Below are 16,471 nucleotides of genomic sequence, written 5' to 3'. Positions count from 1 at the left end.
GGTGCCGCAATGGCCCAGAAGTTTAGACCACAGCCTGATTGAAATCCTGTGGTGGGCCCTCGAGGACTATTTATAGCTTAATGCGCAGAATTAACAATAAACTGAAGTAACATTATAAAGAAGAGCATGTCAAAATTACCCCACAACGAGAAGGACTGATAAAATGAGTTATTTCTGCTACAGGTTCTATTAGCTACTGAATCGTAACGTGGACTACTCCGTCCAGTGGAAAAATGTTCCTTTTCATGACAACTTTCAAGCTTTCTTGAGTTGATCCCTGTTGGGCAAGACTTGTTTTTACAAGCTCCCATGGTGCTCTGCCAGGATAGAACTGGACTGCTGGAAAGCACTCAGGGTGCAGTACTCATTGCAGTACCAGGGAGGCTCCCTTTCTAGGGACGTGTCACTGCAGAGCCAGCAGCCCGAGTCTCCAGAAGGACTCCCTAATTGGGAGTCTAGAACCAGGCTGTTCATTGGGCTCCCCTGAGCTGAGAGTGGAATCGTGCTCACAGCGTACGGGACGCCCAGGAGAGTGGTATCACAGACCGAAGGAGTTATGTTGCTGTAGGAGCTGCCCTCCATCACGTGCTGGTCAAAGTGGGGTGGACGACAGTCATCCTCCTGGACTTCTGCACACTTTGTCAAGGTGTCGATCTGAAGCGTTTCCGCTTTTTCTAGCGTGTCTGCTGTGTTTTCTTGCGTAACCACCCAGCTCTGCAATCACAAGGTCAGTTACATCCTAATGACATTAAGTTTGGGACTTTTTTTTCCTGTTTTTTACATGAAAAGCTGAACTTACCTTGAAATCTCCCTGGCAGTCACTGTACAGGGTGTGGAAATAGGGAGCCGGAGTTGGGATAAATACATTTTGCTTCCACCTGTGAGCATAGAAAGTGCAATATAGTACAAAAATGACTTTATATGAAACTTAATGTTTTGTGAAGTGAGGCTTTACATGATATAACGTTACTTTTTAACAGGAGCGTAGCAGATCAGTATGACGAATAGCACCAGCCCACAGATGGGAATGAGCACCTTCTTACACATTTCAGAAATGAACATGCTCGTTGACAAACCTGTGTGGGGAACACAATAGAAAATACTGAAGCAGAAGAAATCCAAGAAATCAATTTCTGCTTATGATTGTTTTATCTAAATCTAGCTGCTTTCTTTTTTATTGAGACTCACCATCCGCAGCAGGGTTAGTCCTCCAGTGAGCCTCATCAGACCAGTGACTCCACTCGCCTTGGTACGTAGCCTTATTGGGAATGGACCGTACTCTAGCACTATACTCGGTGTCTGGTTCGAAGTTCTGATCTTCCAAAGAAATACCCGTACTTTGTGTGCTAATTTCACGAATTTTTACCTGAAAGAAATAAAACATAAAAGCATCCCATTAATTTTCAGAAGACAGAAATGCCCTGTTCTGTTCTTCTTTATAAACTTATTTGCAGGTTTAGTGTCATCATTTTCCACAAGAGTATCGATTCTGTCACTAGTTAGATAAACTAATGTAAGTCTACGAGCCGCAACCTACCAACCACATGACGTCACGCTCTTTACTGGCCCTGCACGTTCTCAAAACTAACTTTAAACACTAGTTTAGTTTTTGAGAGCAGGCCTCAATGGTGTAAATTAGCCTTTATATTATTTCATGCCCCAAATTTTGGAACAATTTCGGCCTAATAAAAAGAAGTCGTAAAACCTTTAAATATGTGATCATCTACAGAACATAATACAAGAAGACTCCGAGAATTTAGAGAAAAAGGCCGAAAATTGGTAACACATGCTCCCATTCAGGGACCTGTTTACCCATTCATTTACTAAACTTAAGTGTCCCAGTACTTATGGTCTGCCTTGAATGGTGTAAGTTTTTTAATAGCAGATTTTGACACATTTTACTTTAATAGAAGAAAAAAAAAACTGAAGACAAAATTTTTGGCTGCTTTCTGTCTCCCAGATTTATCTCTGACACACATTTATCCAGGCCTAGGGACCATCATTTGGAGCACATCAGCATGCAACACCCTGAATGTAGATTTGAACCAGAGATCTTTTATATGCAAGAGAGGGTGAAAAATAGGGTGTAAAAAAAAAAAGACCCTGCGTGCTGGAGTCCGGTCGGCAAAAACTCAAATCTGGCCCAGTAGATGGTTTTGGAACTTGTAAAGGAGGGGATAATTTTTGAACTTTTAATTGTATTATTATAGCTGTTAGTAACAGATAAGCAATTAAATAAGAGAAACTTTCCTTCACTTTCCTGTTTTTTCTGCTAACTACTATAAAGACGACTGTTTCTTTTCTCATTTCTTTTTCTCTTTAAATTATTTCTTATTTCATTTGAAATAACAAAATTGTTCTATTAAAATTACAGGACAGTTTGGGCAATGAACTACCAGAACTTTTTCTGTAGTCGTGCTGACAGATTTTTCACTTACTCCAGCAGCATTTCTTTATCATGTAGAAAAACCGAGACAAACACTTGAAACTGCACTTCTTTATCTTACATTGAGATATCGCCGAGATGAAACGTATAGTTAAACTTTACACCAACAGAAAGGGGAATTTCACTACTCTGCCTAATGTTGTAAGATGTGTTTGACATGACTGCACTACTCGATGGAGCTGTTTGCATATAAAATGTGTAAAACCTCTGTTTGATTGTGTCAGATGGTTAAATGCCCTGTTTTAATTCACTTTTAGAGTTTTTACTCGAGCAAGTCCCAGCATGTAGAGGAACTGTGGAAGTGTGAAAACTCGTGCAATGCTCTATTTAATACAAACCTCAACTTGCCAACAGGTATAACCTGAATCTTTGTGCTCACAGAGACAGAATCAGATCAACAAGCGGTGTAAAATGCCTTCAGCTTGAATAAATTCACAGTTTCTGCCGCAAACTGTCGCCACACTGAGCTAACACCCACAGCACTAGCAGATAAAAACACTGTAGCTGTTTGACATCTCAGTTTAGAACTAGATATTTACCAGAAAGTATAGAAGATTTCAATTTTTTATTCTTATTTATATTATTACATTTGGAAAACTGTGGGTTTTTTTTTTTTACCTCACAACATAAAAAACAGGTTTTCATTTGTAGATTTTTACCATTCAGTTTTACCCTTTGTCATTCCTGCTGATTAGCTGAAGCATACCTTATGTTCTCCCCTCTTGTAGTAATGGAGCTGATACTCCAGGTTGTTGGGCAGAGCAGTGAAGCTGGTATAATTCTCGTAAGTGCTTTTCCAACCAAAGTGGTGGTGACTTGAGTTGTGGCTGACTGAGAGGCAGCACGGTGCGTTTGGTTTAACTGATAAGAAGATGTGTGACTGTTAAAAAACAATAATTCATACATTTATGAGTCCTGCCAACACAGATGATCATTACGCTGCTTACTGTTGTGCACAGGTAGGTACTGTTCATCTAGCACGTCACAGGTTTCAGACTCCTCATTTGGGTCGTGGCAAAGTGAGATTTTGTATACTTCTAAATCTGCAAACGTATCGTCATTATCGGGCGATGTTGTAAATGTGCAGAAATAGTTCTCTTTGGTGTGTGTCAGCATGCACTTGTACGTTCTGTGAGAAAAAGAGAAGCAGCAATAAGGTGCATGGCGTTAAAGGTGACCCATCATTCTTAAATGCGTTAGTAAAAAGAGTCTCACTCGAAGTCTGTAAAAATGAGCCAGTAGGAGCTGTTGCTGTTTGAGGTGTTTTCTGATGGAGTGATGTTCAGGGAGCAGTAGACGGTGGTTAGGTAATCATTGACACAGTGAAGATTGTAGTCCGCTCCTAGGAAACCCCATAGAAAAGATAGTTATGTATCATGGTTGTTGTAGATTAGCAACTAGGGTGAAATGCACAAAAACAGTAAATAGTTTGTCACTTTATTGTATAATGAAGAACCTCATTTGAGAGCTTAAGCTCATTTAGCCATTTAATCTAGCCGTTATTGCGTTAGTGTTGTTACATCTAGTGCTTTAAAGCTCTTACACTTACATTTTACAGCTGTACAATTGTCTTTTATCTGACGGAAAAACAAAAAAACAAAGTAAGAATTATAACCTGCTAATGGACTTCCATGTAGCCTGACGATGTTGGTAGATTTGAGCAGGAACACAATCAGCAGCGTCGCCTTCATCCTCAGGGGTGGATGCCAATCCATCGCACCAGACGCCAGCTCAGCCCAAAGATTGAGTCATACTGTCCTGACTCTTTTGTAAAGCGGGTTTTAAACGCAGACTGAGAGGCGTAACCGCTCAGGCTTCTCACACAGATAGCTGTCACTCACCACTATCATTGTCACTGGTGGGAGAGGATGTGCTTTTTAAAGAGAGCAGCTGTTTATGAAAGCGTGTGAAAAGAGTTTAACCTAGCAGTGTTTCATATTACAGTCTGTCTGACTGTGCACTTGTTTGCAATTGTCATGAAATCTTTACCAGAGCCCGTTTAGCTTGTTTAGAGGAAGCATAAGGTGAAGTGCTTTGGGCCGAGATGCTCCACAGCCCACCTGCTGAGGTGCATCTACAGTTTTAAGGTTACTTCATGTAGTAACTTTCTGAATGGGCACAAAGCTGGAAGACACAGCCGTCTTATCATCCAAACTCAGTTTGAATGACTGATGAGCTGATAAGCTGCAAAAACGATGAAGCCTGAGATGCCATGTGACAGAAATGACTATATAAACACCTTTCACTGAGCTCTAAACCTACAGCGTAAGATATCCACTCATTTCTGTCAGACATTCATCTGCTTTAGGGACACAGATTTAAAACACACCTCTAAACACATATTTGTGTGTTAACATTTTCTGCACATTGGCTGTAAATGTCTAAACAGGATTAAGATTTTTACCTTTTGTATACTGCACATCAACATCTTTTGACTTTCATATAATATTTTTTTAAAAGTAGGTTTTCTTTGCTATTTATTCCTGAGTTGTTTTATTCATATTTACAGAAAACAGTACATTTACGTGCTCTTCCTGTGGAATCTAGACAGCAAAAAGCCACGCAGTCCAAGTTTGCATGCCTTAATCTACCTTTAAGCCACCACAGCACTTTCTATATCATTATTATTATTACTTCAATTTAACAAGTAACCTGATATTAGAGTATGCTAATTATTGTGCAACCTGCAAGGGTGTTGTGCAACATGCACTGAGAGCAGATTAGCTGAAATTGGGGTTGTGTACGCCTTTGGTGAAAGATGTTACAAAAGATAAGAGCTGATGGTGAGTTTCACGGCTTCCTCTAGGGTTCATGATTTTGTTTATTTACAAATGTGTAAACACACTCTAGCAGACTGAATCTCACTTTAGCTGGATGTGTCTCGTTCATCATGCACTCGTGTTTTTTTTTACGGCCTGAGGGCCCAGTTACATAATGCATCGCCTGCTTTACTTGTGAAGTATGCTGCAGCAAGTATTAGTAGATATTGTGATGGGAATACCCGCAAACATTTTTTTGCGCTATAATACCATTTCAACAGGAAATGAATAAACACAGAATGGCAATGTATAAATGCGATTGCAGAGGTTAGGTTTCAAAAATACCTGTTTACCTCCGATCGTCTTACTTTACCACAGAACGAAACTGAGGCTTATTTTTACTAACTGAAACCCAAATGACTTCTGTCCCCCCCTTTTTCCTGTTAAGCAGCATTAAAACTTGCTTGAGATCAGCAATGGTGATGGTCCTGGGATGGAACTAGTGTTCGAATCTTTATATTGTGCAAGAAGAGAAATCTGCAACGTGCTGCAGTTCTTCTACATCTGATACAGTTTTTTTCCTCTGTTTTTAGTACTTTGATAAAAAAAAAAGTTTCCTTTTCGTGATAAACACTCTGAGATGATAGCAAACAGCTAGAGATGTCACATGTAATCACACTGATACAAATCTGAGAGGCTGATTGAAGCTGCAAAAGTTGTACTAATCAAGTTAATGGAAAAGTCCACAGGCTGATAACACTGTGGGCTTTTTTTGTCACGGAAAATATCAGCAATGTAATGTTTAAATAATAAAATTCATTAAGTAAACATAGAGAACGATTAAATATTTTAAATATGACTCTTCGCACACTTTTAATACTGTTAATGCTGTTAATCAATATTTAATGGGTAGTTTTCACATGGTAATCTTTCACATTTGAAAAGTTCTTTGCACATCTGAGAAATATGAAAAGTAAACCCTTATTTGGTCAGAGGGCCCGGTGGCGCCAGTGTCCGGCAGCCTCGCCTCTGTCAGTGCGCCCCAGGGTGGCTGTGGCTACAATGTAGCTTGCCATCACCAGTGTGTGAATGTGTGCGTGAATGGGTGGATGACTGGATATGTGAAGCGCTTTGGGGTCCTTAGGGACTAGTAAAGCGCTATATAAATACAGGCCATTTACCATTTACCATTTATTTTAACAGTGGTGATAAAATAGTAAACAGCCCTATAAAATAAGTCTCCTCTGATGTCTGTGGCATATTAAATGTATATGTTAGTGTTACAGTCCGGCAGGATACAGAACATGAAAACTGATCCTGTGTGGGGATCTCTTTAAGCACTTGAGGCACACCAGCATCGCTCACTCGCAGGCCAGCTTGCCATCAAAGGATGAGAGGGTGATGGCAAAAGCTTGCAGGGCACACATAGGGAAACTGTAGTCCATCGAGAAGACGTCCTCAGCTACGCGGCCAAACTGCATCACGATGTAGTCCTCTGGAAAAAACAGGAGGGCATTGAAGTTAATGAGCCAAATCGTTTCTCCAGTGGTTATTCAGAGACGGACAATAAGTCGCCCTACCATTGTCAGGGTGGATGATCTGGAAGTTTTTGACAGAGGCCTGGGTGACACGTCCGTGAAAGTTGAGCACGTACGACTGAGTCTGTTCGTTCCAGCTCGGGGATTTGTTCACCAAGGTGACCAGTTTGTCCGTGTTGCCATTTGCATGGCGGGTCAACAGAGTCTCCAGGTCCTGGAATAAGAGGATAAGATAAGTTGATCTGAAATAATTCACTCCTATCACAGGTTTAATAACACTGTGAATGAGTTTTATGTTTTACTTATACATTTTTGGGCCGGATGACCACTCTTTCATCATTCTCCAGCATGCCAGGGATGAGCACCGTCATCTTCCTTGGACCCTTGAAACCCAGCACATTTGTCTCCTGGAATGTGATAAATGGTTGTGATGCATGTTGGAAAGCTTTGTCTGTTCTGCAAATAGCGTGTGTGTGTGTGTGTGTGTGTGTGTGTGTGTGTGTGTGTGTGTGTGTGTGTGTGTGTGTGTGTGTGTGTGTGTGTGTGTGTGTGTGTGTGTGTGTGTGTGTGTGTGGTACCTACGTAGCAAATTGCTGCTAGCTCTTGCCTCACTGATTCACACTCTTTTATGAAAGGTTTTTTCTCCAGGTTTTCACCTCCATCATAGACTGTGAACTTTGTACCTAGCACATTTGACCTGAAACAAATGAGTCCTATCACAATCATGATCTAAAACAATTTGAGCTAGCACACACACCACAGATGCTTTGATGCTCACTTATTTTTTCCGGTAAGTCAGCATTGCAGATCTTTGTTAGGGAAAAGGCCAGAGTGGTGACAAGTGCTTTTAAACCCCAACTATTAGCCGGGCTCACTCTTCAGATGGCTGTCAGTTCACTTTGGTCCAGATTGGAACATCAGCAATCACAGATGGAGTGCAGTGGCTTTTTTTTTTTTTACACATTCGTGGTGCTCTCACACTAATCTTATGGTGCTTTTTCTTGAGTTCTTTATGTCTGTAGCTGGAGCCTCCCATGTGTCATAGATTCTATTGCAGGGCAAATGATTTCTGGCTAAGCCAGACAGGTTACTGTGCATTTGAAGTGTTAATAATAATAATAATGGATACTTTATTGATCCCCATGGGGAAATTACTTGTTTTTCTCTGCATTTGACCCATTCACTCAGTGAAGCAGTGGGAAGCCCACTAAGCAGGCACCCGGGGAGCAGTGTGTAGGGACGGTACCTTGCTCAGGGGTACCTCAGGGTAGCCGTTAAGTGGATTCGAACCGCCGACCTTCCGATCATGGGGCGACCAACAGTTCTAAGGAACAGTTGTTAGACATAAGGCAACTGGGCACGTGCCTGACACGAGCTCTGAGTATCATAAAGGAAATGTGAAGGAGTGTGTACTTTGGTAGTGGTGAAGTGGGAGATCTGTGCAAGATATATGACGGACGCTGCTCGACTGAAGCCAGTTTACTTTAAAACCACGCAGATATTTCATACCTCTCAAAGAAGCAGTCAGCTGGTATAATAAAGCAGACCCTTTCCTGCTCTGTTCAGCTGTCATGAGAACAGTTTGACCATATGGCATGTAAGAAGTGCCAATCCATCTTACTGGAGGTGCTTTGGAGGTGTGAAACGCCTCCAGATTACCTTAACAAACGTACAGCGAGAGTGGCAAAGGTCGGCATGGCTGTGAATGCTGCAGATAAGACAATTCTTTAAAGAAAGCAAAGTAAAAATCACAACTTTTACTTTGCTTTACTTTTACTATAACTCGCTGAATTAATTTTTATGAAAAACCTGAATTTTCTATGTAAATAAAAAGGTTTAAAAAGTGAGTTCAGCTGTCCAAAGATCTCCAAGGAATTTTGGGATGAAAATGACCGAGGTTACAACCGATCAGAGCTGTGGCACAAGACCAAAAGACCAGATCATACTACATTTTTTCATTTTAAATGGTGAAATCACCTTAGTTTTCCTATGTAGGAGTTTGTATCTCTGGATAGATTTGTGGGGTCAGTAGAGATGAGATAGTTGGATGTTTTGCACTTCTTTCTCTTTCGGCCCGCCATTAGAAACACCTAGAGGTGGCACAGTGGTTAAACAGAGGGAGAGAATGATGCTTTGACACAAATACGACAGCAAAATGAAATTACTGTAGCTAAAATCAGTGCACCAACCCTCTTTCCATCCTCTTTCTCCATGTGGAGGTAGTAAGTTGGGTAAATGCCCTTCTCCATGCCTCTCCTGTCCCTCGTGACCCTGCACTGGATCGTCACATCTCTAGGAGCAGGACGTAAGGCAAACTTCTCAAGATCTTCCACTGATATTGGAGAAGTTGGCTGAAAAGAAAAAGGATGTAAATGATTTTTTGAGATCTTTTCCATTTGTTTTTTTGTTTGTTTTTGCTTCTTGCGCCTGTAACGTCTTACTCTTTCATTAGATTCACTGGCTGTAGATGAACTCTCCCTGTAGTTGGAGTTCAGGGACACTAGACTTCGTGTAGTTTTCTCTGCTTTGTGTGACTTTTTCTCTTTTTTCTCTTTCTCTTGGACCTCCTCGTCTTTGCTCTCGTCACTTATTTGGCATCTGGCTATGGAGATAAACAATGACAATGTTCTTTTATAAAACTTTAAAGAACCGGGGATCATACAGAATACCTCCAGATGTTGATTCTGTTCATCTGGACGTGGCGTTTTGTGGGAGAAACGTTTCGTCAGTCGAGACTGAAGAAGTCACTTGGATGAGTGACGAAACATTTCTCCCACAAAACGCTACGTCCAGATGAACAGAATCAACTTTTGGAGATTTACTTTCCTGGATGATTGAGAATGCATCAAGACATCATGCAGAACAGATTTTTCTCTCACATGTGTCCAGGTCTTTTTTCCTTTTAGGCGTTTGAGAAGCATTCCTCTGAAGCCCATCTTCTTCTTCTTCTTCTTCTTCTTCTTCTTGTTCAGCTTCACTTTGATCTTGTTTAGTCTTCTCTGGGCTTACCTCTGCTGACACTGCTTCAGACGTTAAAGCCTCCTGTAGGTTCTTCTCTGTAAAAGAGCAGACATTTGCATAAAGCTTGATGTGAAGCTCCTTTAATTTAATGGAAGTGGGTTTTTTCTTGTTAGATGCAAAGCTCTTAGAGTGGAAGTGTGAATTTGTTTTATTACTTTTGCGCTCTTGTTTGGTTGTCTTATTTGTCTTCGGTGCGTCGACAGAGTCTTTGCTCTTCTTCTTTGTTTTTTTCTCCTTCTTCTCCGTGTCTTTTTCTTTCTTCTTTTCCTCTGTCTCTTCCACCTCTGAAAAAGCAGTTAGTTGCTGATCAATAGGCGTCTGTAACGAACAGCGTTCATCAAAGCACGGGACAGTTTCTTACATGACCGCTTACGTTTGGCTTTGTCCTTTTTCACATCTTTCTTCTTTGTCTTTTTCCCTTCCGCTTGGGCTTCGTTGGCCCCTTCGTATTTCACCTCAGGCTCTCTGTCAATCTCCAAGTTCATTTTCTTGGGAACGACTGGCTTCTCTGCAGGCATCTCATCTAACTCCACATTTGCTGTTGCGTCACCTTCACCAAGTGTAATCACATCCAGTGGGTTATCATGGGCATGCTCAACTTGATCTTCAAAATAAGCAAAAAACAAACAAACAAAAAAGATTTATAAATGATGAAAAAATAAAAAATTAAATCACACATTGTAAAGACATGTTTAGTTTTTTTTTAATGATTTATTCTAATTAATTATTCTAACACCAACCACTAAGAGAAGTGCTACTCAGTGATTGGCTGATCAACAGAGGCGTCTCATCAGAGTGGACAGCTTTGTGCTTTCGATTCTTCTCTCGAGTGTCCCGGTTGGTCAACACCATTTGAGAATCAGCTCTCTTCTTCTGCTGCTTCTTCATCAAAAGGGTTCGCTGTGGGTCACACATCAGACAAACTCAGTCTCTACACAGTGTTCACACATGGAAATATATTTACATAGATATGGTCCAAATGGGCTCTTGAGAGTCATTAATAAAACAATGTTCTGCTTTCTTTCTCATGCAACTGAATTCAGTTGAATTCAATTTTATTTATGTATTGCCAAATCACAACAACAGTCACCTAAAAGTGCTTATATTTAAGGTAAAGACCCAACAGTCAGAGGACGAGCACTTGGCAACAGTGGGAAGGAAAAACTCCCCTTTACCAGGAAGAAAGCTCCAGGAGAACCAGGCTAAGGGAAGGGCTCTGGGAAGTTAGATAGTGAGTTGTAGTGGTTTTAATTCTGGACAGCCTAAATGATTGCTCATGCACCTGCATTTTCATTTTCACAGTTTACTACACTAATACTGCTAGTTCTTAATTTAGGATTAGTACTTTACTACTATGGGTTACGTGCTGACGTGACTACTATAGGGCATATATGTAAAGCTTAAATAGATCAAAACCGCATACTGTATAGCATAAACGTGTCTGGGACTTGAAGTTTAGCAGCTCAGGAAACAGCAGGTGGTTCTGACACAGACTGTGACCTTTTCCAACTGGAGAAAGATTTTTTTTTTAAATGTATCTATTTTTGTAAAGCTATGCTTAAATGTTAGTACTTGTGAGCAACAATTGACAAAATTTTAGTGTTTGCTCCAGTCTCACTGTGACAGTCTTGCATGCTTTTTACAAAATGGTAAAACCTATGTAATGTTTGCAATTACGATTCTTGTACCAGTGGAAACTAGAATATATAAAAGATATATTTAAATTATAATCATTGTATCTTCACCTGGTTGTCCAGCTTCTGTTGTCGTATGTCGGGCTCCTCCATGTCCGGGTAAAACCTCCCTATTAACTGATGAAGCAGTCACTAGATGAATCAGAGTATCTGCAAACAAAAGATGAAGTCCACCATCAACGCTCAAGGTGAGAACAATTAAAAAATGTCGACTGTGTCCAGAGAAAAACCCACTACGTGCAATTAAGGACGGAAAGCGGGTGTTTGATTGTGCCGCCCAGCTCCATCTGCCAGTCTGTCCACCTGCGTGCAGCAGAAGGCAAAGTAGATTAAATGGGGATAATGTTCTTAAACTGCAGCGGCAGCTCAGTCAGGGTGACGAGCAGCCTGTTGAACAGGCTTTCCATACTACTTCATGAAGATGTTAAGGCCTGCAGCAGAAACGTGAGGCAAGAGAAACAGGAATGTGGTGCCCCCATCCACTCCCAGCTCCTCCATCACTTACCCCGTAAACAAACACGGAAGCCACAGCAGTCGCACAGATAGCCCCCAAAGCTTCTCGCTATTAGGTTTGCTATGCATCGCTTTGGATTCAGTTAATGACACCCCCCCCCCCCCCCCCAAAAAAAACCCCAAAACATAAACATAAACAAAAAACAAAAAAACAAAAGCACACAGCTGTTGACAGAAAACTCAGGCAGGTTTATGGCGTTGCCATGGTTACAGCTTCACGCAGCGATGGAGAGCTTAAAAAGAGTTCCAAACCCAGCATCTTTAATTTTCTTTTATTTATCACACAACAGCCTGGCTCATTACATCTTTCGCCTGCAATTTTTTTTCTCTCTGTTTATTTTTAGATTTAACTTTCGACTCTTCATCCTGCATTATGTTGGCACTACGTTTGGCATAACGATCCGAAAACATACAGCCAAAGGTCGTTAGCCTCCTATTTTCAGCCACAAGAACAAGAAATCCAACAGCAGATGGATGACTCCCACAGAGCGCTGATCTCATCATCATGGGTTTAACCGAGGACTTGCAAATGTACCAAGTGATGAGGTTTTTAATTAATTCATTATTATTGTTTTGGTTTTCTTTTTGTTTTGTTTCGTTGTGTGCGTGTGTGTGTGTGTGTGTGTGTGTGTGTGTGTGTGTGTGTGGGGGGGGGGGGGGCACTTCACTTTACATTAAATTATAAGATAATAACAAATCAGTGCGGCTCATGCCGTTACCTTTAAGAGCATTGCTGCACAAATAAGATCTATTAAATTATATAACATGATGTATAATAATGTGATAAACAGTAAAGAAATGTTTATTTAGTTGTTTTATTTTGTAGGACACTGAACCGGAAAAAGAAAAAAGTGGCCTGTTGCTAGGATACAGGTGGCTAACAAAACGGAGCATACTCCAGGCAGATTTATTTTCTGATATATTTTCTTTAAACTGTAAAACATGTTTTGAAATCTGTCCATTTTAACTATAGCTAGTTATTTCACCTAAAGACATAATAACTTTTAAAAATGGATGGGACAATTAAGGTATGCTCTTCAAGTTTTATTCGCTGCTTCTGTGTTCGGTTCTCTTTACTTCCTACTCATTTAGCCTCTGTTAATTAAAAAAAAAACAATTTTGGCATAAATATTCATGTTACATCTTACAATTGACAGAGCTTTTATTATTATTTGTAATGGATTACAATGTATAAAAAGCATCGTTTTCTTTTGTAGCTACCACATGACCTGAAAGCTAAAGTGATGCTATGGTGAGAGCTGGGTCACACACACGGTGCAGATCATTTTCGTTAGCTTCCATTTTATTTACACTTTGCCTGCCTGATTGTAATATTTATCCATGAATCTATTTCCCTCAGGACAGATGTAAGCTACCATGATATGGAAGAGATCAACAAAATGCAATCCATTCCCGATCTGGAGAGGTTTCTGTCACTCATTTATAAACAATAATCACTCAATTATAGGGCACAGACGTTATTTAGGGGGGGTTACTTGTTCTCCTCTGTGACAGTGCTCTGTGCAGTGTGCTTCGAGTTGACCTCCCTGAACCCAGAAAGGGAGTTCTTCTGGAGCTGTACGTTCAGACGGTGCTTTTCTGCAGAGAGCACAGCTTCAACAAAGAACAAACGTCTACTCTCTTGTCCATTATCAAGTCAATTCATGAAGCCAACGTGGGTAAGCAAAGTAGCTTTATCTTAACTATGTGTAGTCAGCAAGGCGGGGGTCTATGTGGCTTTGAAAATGATGTGTTTAAAATCAAAACAGTACAAATGATCTCTTCTCCTCACAACATTTGTTTAGCGCAGACTCAACTCTTCTGTTAAGTCTGTAAAAAAATACAGTATTTAGGCAATTGAAGGAAATACTGTACAATCTTATGAGTCAGTGATTAACTCAGTAAGATTGTTGACCTAGTGTCACGTGACTTGCATCACCACCATTAAATGCCAAAGTATCCTTTAACTTTACATGACATGTGTCTGAACCTCCTTTCTTGCAGAAACTCCACTCAATAACTCGGAGCAGTGTTTCAAGTACTGCAGAGAGCTTCTGTTATGCCACTCAGTCAGGGTGTGTGCAAAATTTGGCAGTCACTGTTTCATTTTCAAACTCATACAGATCCACGACTGTAATGCTGATTCATAGTGTGTTTGTATGTGCGTGTGTGTCTCCCCTCTACAGCGGCCTCCGTTCAGCATCAGCCTCTTCAATGCTGATGAGGTTAACCGTGTCTTAACATACATCCTCAACAACTACATGAAACACTACAAGCTATATAAATATATCTTTACCACACAGGTAAATGTCATGAATTAACTGACTTGAGTTTTCAGTATTTGTCATTAGGTAAAGTAAAATGTATTTCTAAAGCACATAGATTGTATTTAGTGCTACATGCTTGTTTGTGAAATAATAAATTATATCACAAATATACAAACAAACAAATATAGAATAGAATAGAATAGAATAACCCTTTATTGTCATTGTCATACAAGGAAATTATGGGTGCTCCACGACAGCTGTGCAGGAGTAAAAAAAAATAAAATAGTAAAGACATCAGGAATATATAGGAACAGAAGAGATATATACAAACTAGAGGAATATGTATATATGTATGTACAAAGCAATAGAAAGGCACACAATGGAGAGCAAAGTGCTTGGAGATAGTGCAAAGAAAAGACTTGGTCTGAATAGATTCTGAGTGGCTAGAGGTGGGTGGGTGTGTTGTGGGGGGATAGTGTTAACAGTCTGAATGGCCCAGGGCAAGAAGCTGTTAGTGAGTCTGGAGGTGCCTACCAGGGGTCACCTGTGATGGCCCTGGTTTTTCCTGAGACAGGAGGATCTGGTGATGGCCTCCAGGGGTGGCAGTGGGCAGCCAATGATTTTTTTGGGCCATGTTAGTTACCCTCTGTGCAGCTTTCCTGTTCTCAGTAGTGCCCCCTGTGTACCAAATACATTTTAAGTAAGTTTTTTTTCCACCAACAGGTGAATCTTGATCTGTCTTTGAGATACTCTGGGATGCCGGATATTGGATCCCCTACCGTGGAGGATTCTTCTGCGCCAGGTAAAAAGCAAAGTTTTTAGTAGCATTAAAGTTACATATAGCGGGGGAGAGCAATTATATTTTATTCTCGCCTTTATTCTCCCCTGTTCCCTTTTTTCTTTCTCCCTCTTTCTTTTACCCTCCTGCCTGTCAGTTTAGACAATGCCATATCACACATATACTGTATTAACAGAAATAACACGAATAGAAATGAATAAACAAAAACAGATAAAAGTAACACACGAAGAAGAGCCTATAGAGAATTTACAGAGTTCATCTTGGAAAAGCAAACGTGTTTGGCACAAACAAAGCTGTCAGACAATGAAGACAAAAAAAGGAAAAGCAATCTGAAATCATACAGTGTTAAGATAAGAAAGAAAGTAAATTCAGATGTTTTCAGTCGCATTGCCACAGATGCATAAAATGAAGCAACAAGCTACGCAGTCTGCCTTTACAAACATTTGTGAAAGAATGGGTCGCTCTAAAGAGCTCACTGAATTTGAGCGTGGCGCTGTAATAGGATGTCGCCATTGCAACAACTCATTTTGTAAAAGTTTTTCTCTCATACATATTCTACCATCACCTGTAAGTGAGATTATTGCAAAGTAGACGCTTTTAGGAACTGCAGAAACCCAGCCAATGCTCTGCTGGCTCACTTAACTGCAGAGCTCCGACCCTTCTCTGGAATTATCACCAGTACAGAAACAGTATGCCGGGTGCTTCATGGCATGGATTTCTTTGTATAGCTGGCTCAGAAATTCAGTTCATGTAGTGTATAAAAATCGTCTTCTACCTCTTTGCAGTGACTACATGTGTGATCCAATCTTGCACAGTTGTGGTTAGAGTGAAATTGGATCAGATGTACTCTTGCAAAACATTCTTAATCTCCTTTTCACTTCCTGTGGAAATGAATATTAAAAGAAAAAAAAAAAAACTCCTCCAATCCAGCACCTGCCTTGTTATGTGTTGCATTAAAAATGGGATATTTAGAAAAAAAAAGTAAAAAAAAAAAGTACTGAGCTATATTTATTATTACTTTTATCCGACCAGGTGTTGAGAATGAGACAGAGGCGGAAGATGGGACGTCTTCTGAAACACAGCAAGCCTCCATCGCGGCCCCAGCAGGTAAAAATCACGGCAGCGCAGCAGTTATGCTGCAGGCATAACTTTTACAGTCCAACACAGCCCAAGCAAAGTCATGCAAGGAACGGCTTCATTTCCTCTCTTTCAGGAGCCACATCTGAGCTGAAGGCGCTGATAGAGCAACAAGTCAGAGAGCAGATGATGCTTGTGTCTGGGCAACTAGATCAGCGGATTAAAGAAAAAGCATCTCAGCAAAACAGTGCTTTAGATTACTCACAGAACAGCCACAAAGCCAAAAAATAACACACTTTTTTTTTACCCCATCTAGATAGGTGGTAGATTTCAAATAAAGCACTCCTACAAAGCAGC

At 40.5% G+C, this 16,471-nt stretch overlaps 3 protein-coding genes across 4 annotated transcripts; 1 reads left to right on the top strand and 2 right to left on the bottom strand.

Moving 5' to 3' along the window:
• Nucleotides 1–145: 145 nt before the first annotated feature.
• On the bottom strand, nucleotides 146–4,182 carry LOC146626470 (interleukin-21 receptor). Its single transcript, XM_085360589.1, has 8 exons — nucleotides 4,062–4,182; nucleotides 3,662–3,788; nucleotides 3,394–3,575; nucleotides 3,153–3,307; nucleotides 1,189–1,366; nucleotides 971–1,076; nucleotides 800–878; nucleotides 146–714 (listed from the first exon to the last, which is right to left on the bottom strand). Exons 1-8 carry the CDS (start codon nucleotides 4,159–4,161, stop codon nucleotides 298–300), a joined length of 1,344 nt encoding a protein of 447 aa, XP_085216715.1. The 5' UTR covers nucleotides 4,162–4,182; the 3' UTR covers nucleotides 146–297.
• Nucleotides 4,183–6,566: 2,384 nt separating this feature from the next.
• LOC146626469 (tubby protein) lies at nucleotides 6,567–11,551 on the bottom strand. 2 transcript variants are annotated; one of them, XM_085360588.1, is made up of 13 exons: nucleotides 11,510–11,551; nucleotides 10,505–10,664; nucleotides 10,138–10,368; nucleotides 9,920–10,048; nucleotides 9,722–9,799; nucleotides 9,623–9,685; nucleotides 9,185–9,345; nucleotides 8,933–9,094; nucleotides 8,721–8,833; nucleotides 7,326–7,440; nucleotides 7,052–7,150; nucleotides 6,786–6,957; nucleotides 6,567–6,700 (listed from the first exon to the last, which is right to left on the bottom strand). In XM_085360588.1, the coding sequence occupies exons 1-13, from the start codon at nucleotides 11,549–11,551 to the stop codon at nucleotides 6,567–6,569; spliced, it is 1,659 nt and encodes a 552-aa protein (XP_085216714.1). The 2 variants fall into 2 exon arrangements, with proteins under 2 accessions (XP_085216714.1, XP_085216713.1); XM_085360587.1 differs by having other exon boundaries at nucleotides 9,623–9,799.
• Nucleotides 11,552–12,476: 925 nt separating this feature from the next.
• On the top strand, nucleotides 12,477–16,405 carry cfap119 (cilia and flagella associated protein 119). Its single transcript, XM_085360586.1, has 9 exons — nucleotides 12,477–12,509; nucleotides 13,189–13,223; nucleotides 13,332–13,397; nucleotides 13,487–13,650; nucleotides 13,976–14,046; nucleotides 14,158–14,274; nucleotides 14,962–15,040; nucleotides 16,070–16,144; nucleotides 16,251–16,405. Exons 1-9 carry the CDS (start codon nucleotides 12,477–12,479, stop codon nucleotides 16,403–16,405), a joined length of 795 nt encoding a protein of 264 aa, XP_085216712.1.
• The last annotated feature ends 66 nt before the right edge of the window (nucleotides 16,406–16,471 follow it).

The sequence above is a fragment of the Diplotaxodon limnothrissa genome, linkage group LG8, assembly GCF_057381915.1.
Source record: "Diplotaxodon limnothrissa isolate DT_005_m linkage group LG8, D_limnothrissa_male_GT1.1, whole genome shotgun sequence".
NCBI classification, from domain to species: Eukaryota; Metazoa; Chordata; class Actinopteri; order Cichliformes; family Cichlidae; genus Diplotaxodon; species Diplotaxodon limnothrissa.
Note: the sequence above shows the minus strand (reverse complement) of the source record. Positions and strands in the feature narration are given on the sequence as shown.

What these genes read in the sequence shown, in the direction of transcription:
- LOC146626469 (XM_085360587.1), bottom strand. Translation starts at nt 11,551, where the DNA reads ATGGAGGAGCCCGACATACGACAACAGAAGCTGGACAACCAG. An exon ending in TCCTACATAGGAAAACTAAG is followed by an intron (nt 7,441 to 8,720) that starts GTGATTTCACCA and finishes CATTTGTTTCAG; the next exon opens with GTCAAATGTGCTAGGTACAA. An exon ending in GATCATCCACCCTGACAATG is followed by an intron (nt 6,701 to 6,785) that starts GTAGGGCGACTT and finishes TGTTTTTTCCAG; the next exon opens with AGGACTACATCGTGATGCAG.
- cfap119 (XM_085360586.1), top strand. Translation starts at nt 12,477, where the DNA reads ATGGGTTTAACCGAGGACTTGCAAATGTACCAA. An exon ending in AATATATCTTTACCACACAG is followed by an intron (nt 14,275 to 14,961) that starts GTAAATGTCATG and finishes TTCCACCAACAG; the next exon opens with GTGAATCTTGATCTGTCTTT. An exon ending in GGAGGATTCTTCTGCGCCAG is followed by an intron (nt 15,041 to 16,069) that starts GTAAAAAGCAAA and finishes TTATCCGACCAG; the next exon opens with GTGTTGAGAATGAGACAGAG.
- LOC146626470 (XM_085360589.1), bottom strand. Translation starts at nt 4,161, where the DNA reads ATGGATTGGCATCCACCCCTGAGGATGAAGGCGACGCTGCTGATTGTG. An exon ending in GTACCTACCTGTGCACAACA is followed by an intron (nt 3,308 to 3,393) that starts GTAAGCAGCGTA and finishes TCTTCTTATCAG; the next exon opens with TTAAACCAAACGCACCGTGC. An exon ending in GACTAACCCTGCTGCGGATG is followed by an intron (nt 1,077 to 1,188) that starts GTGAGTCTCAAT and finishes TTCCCCACACAG; the next exon opens with GTTTGTCAACGAGCATGTTC.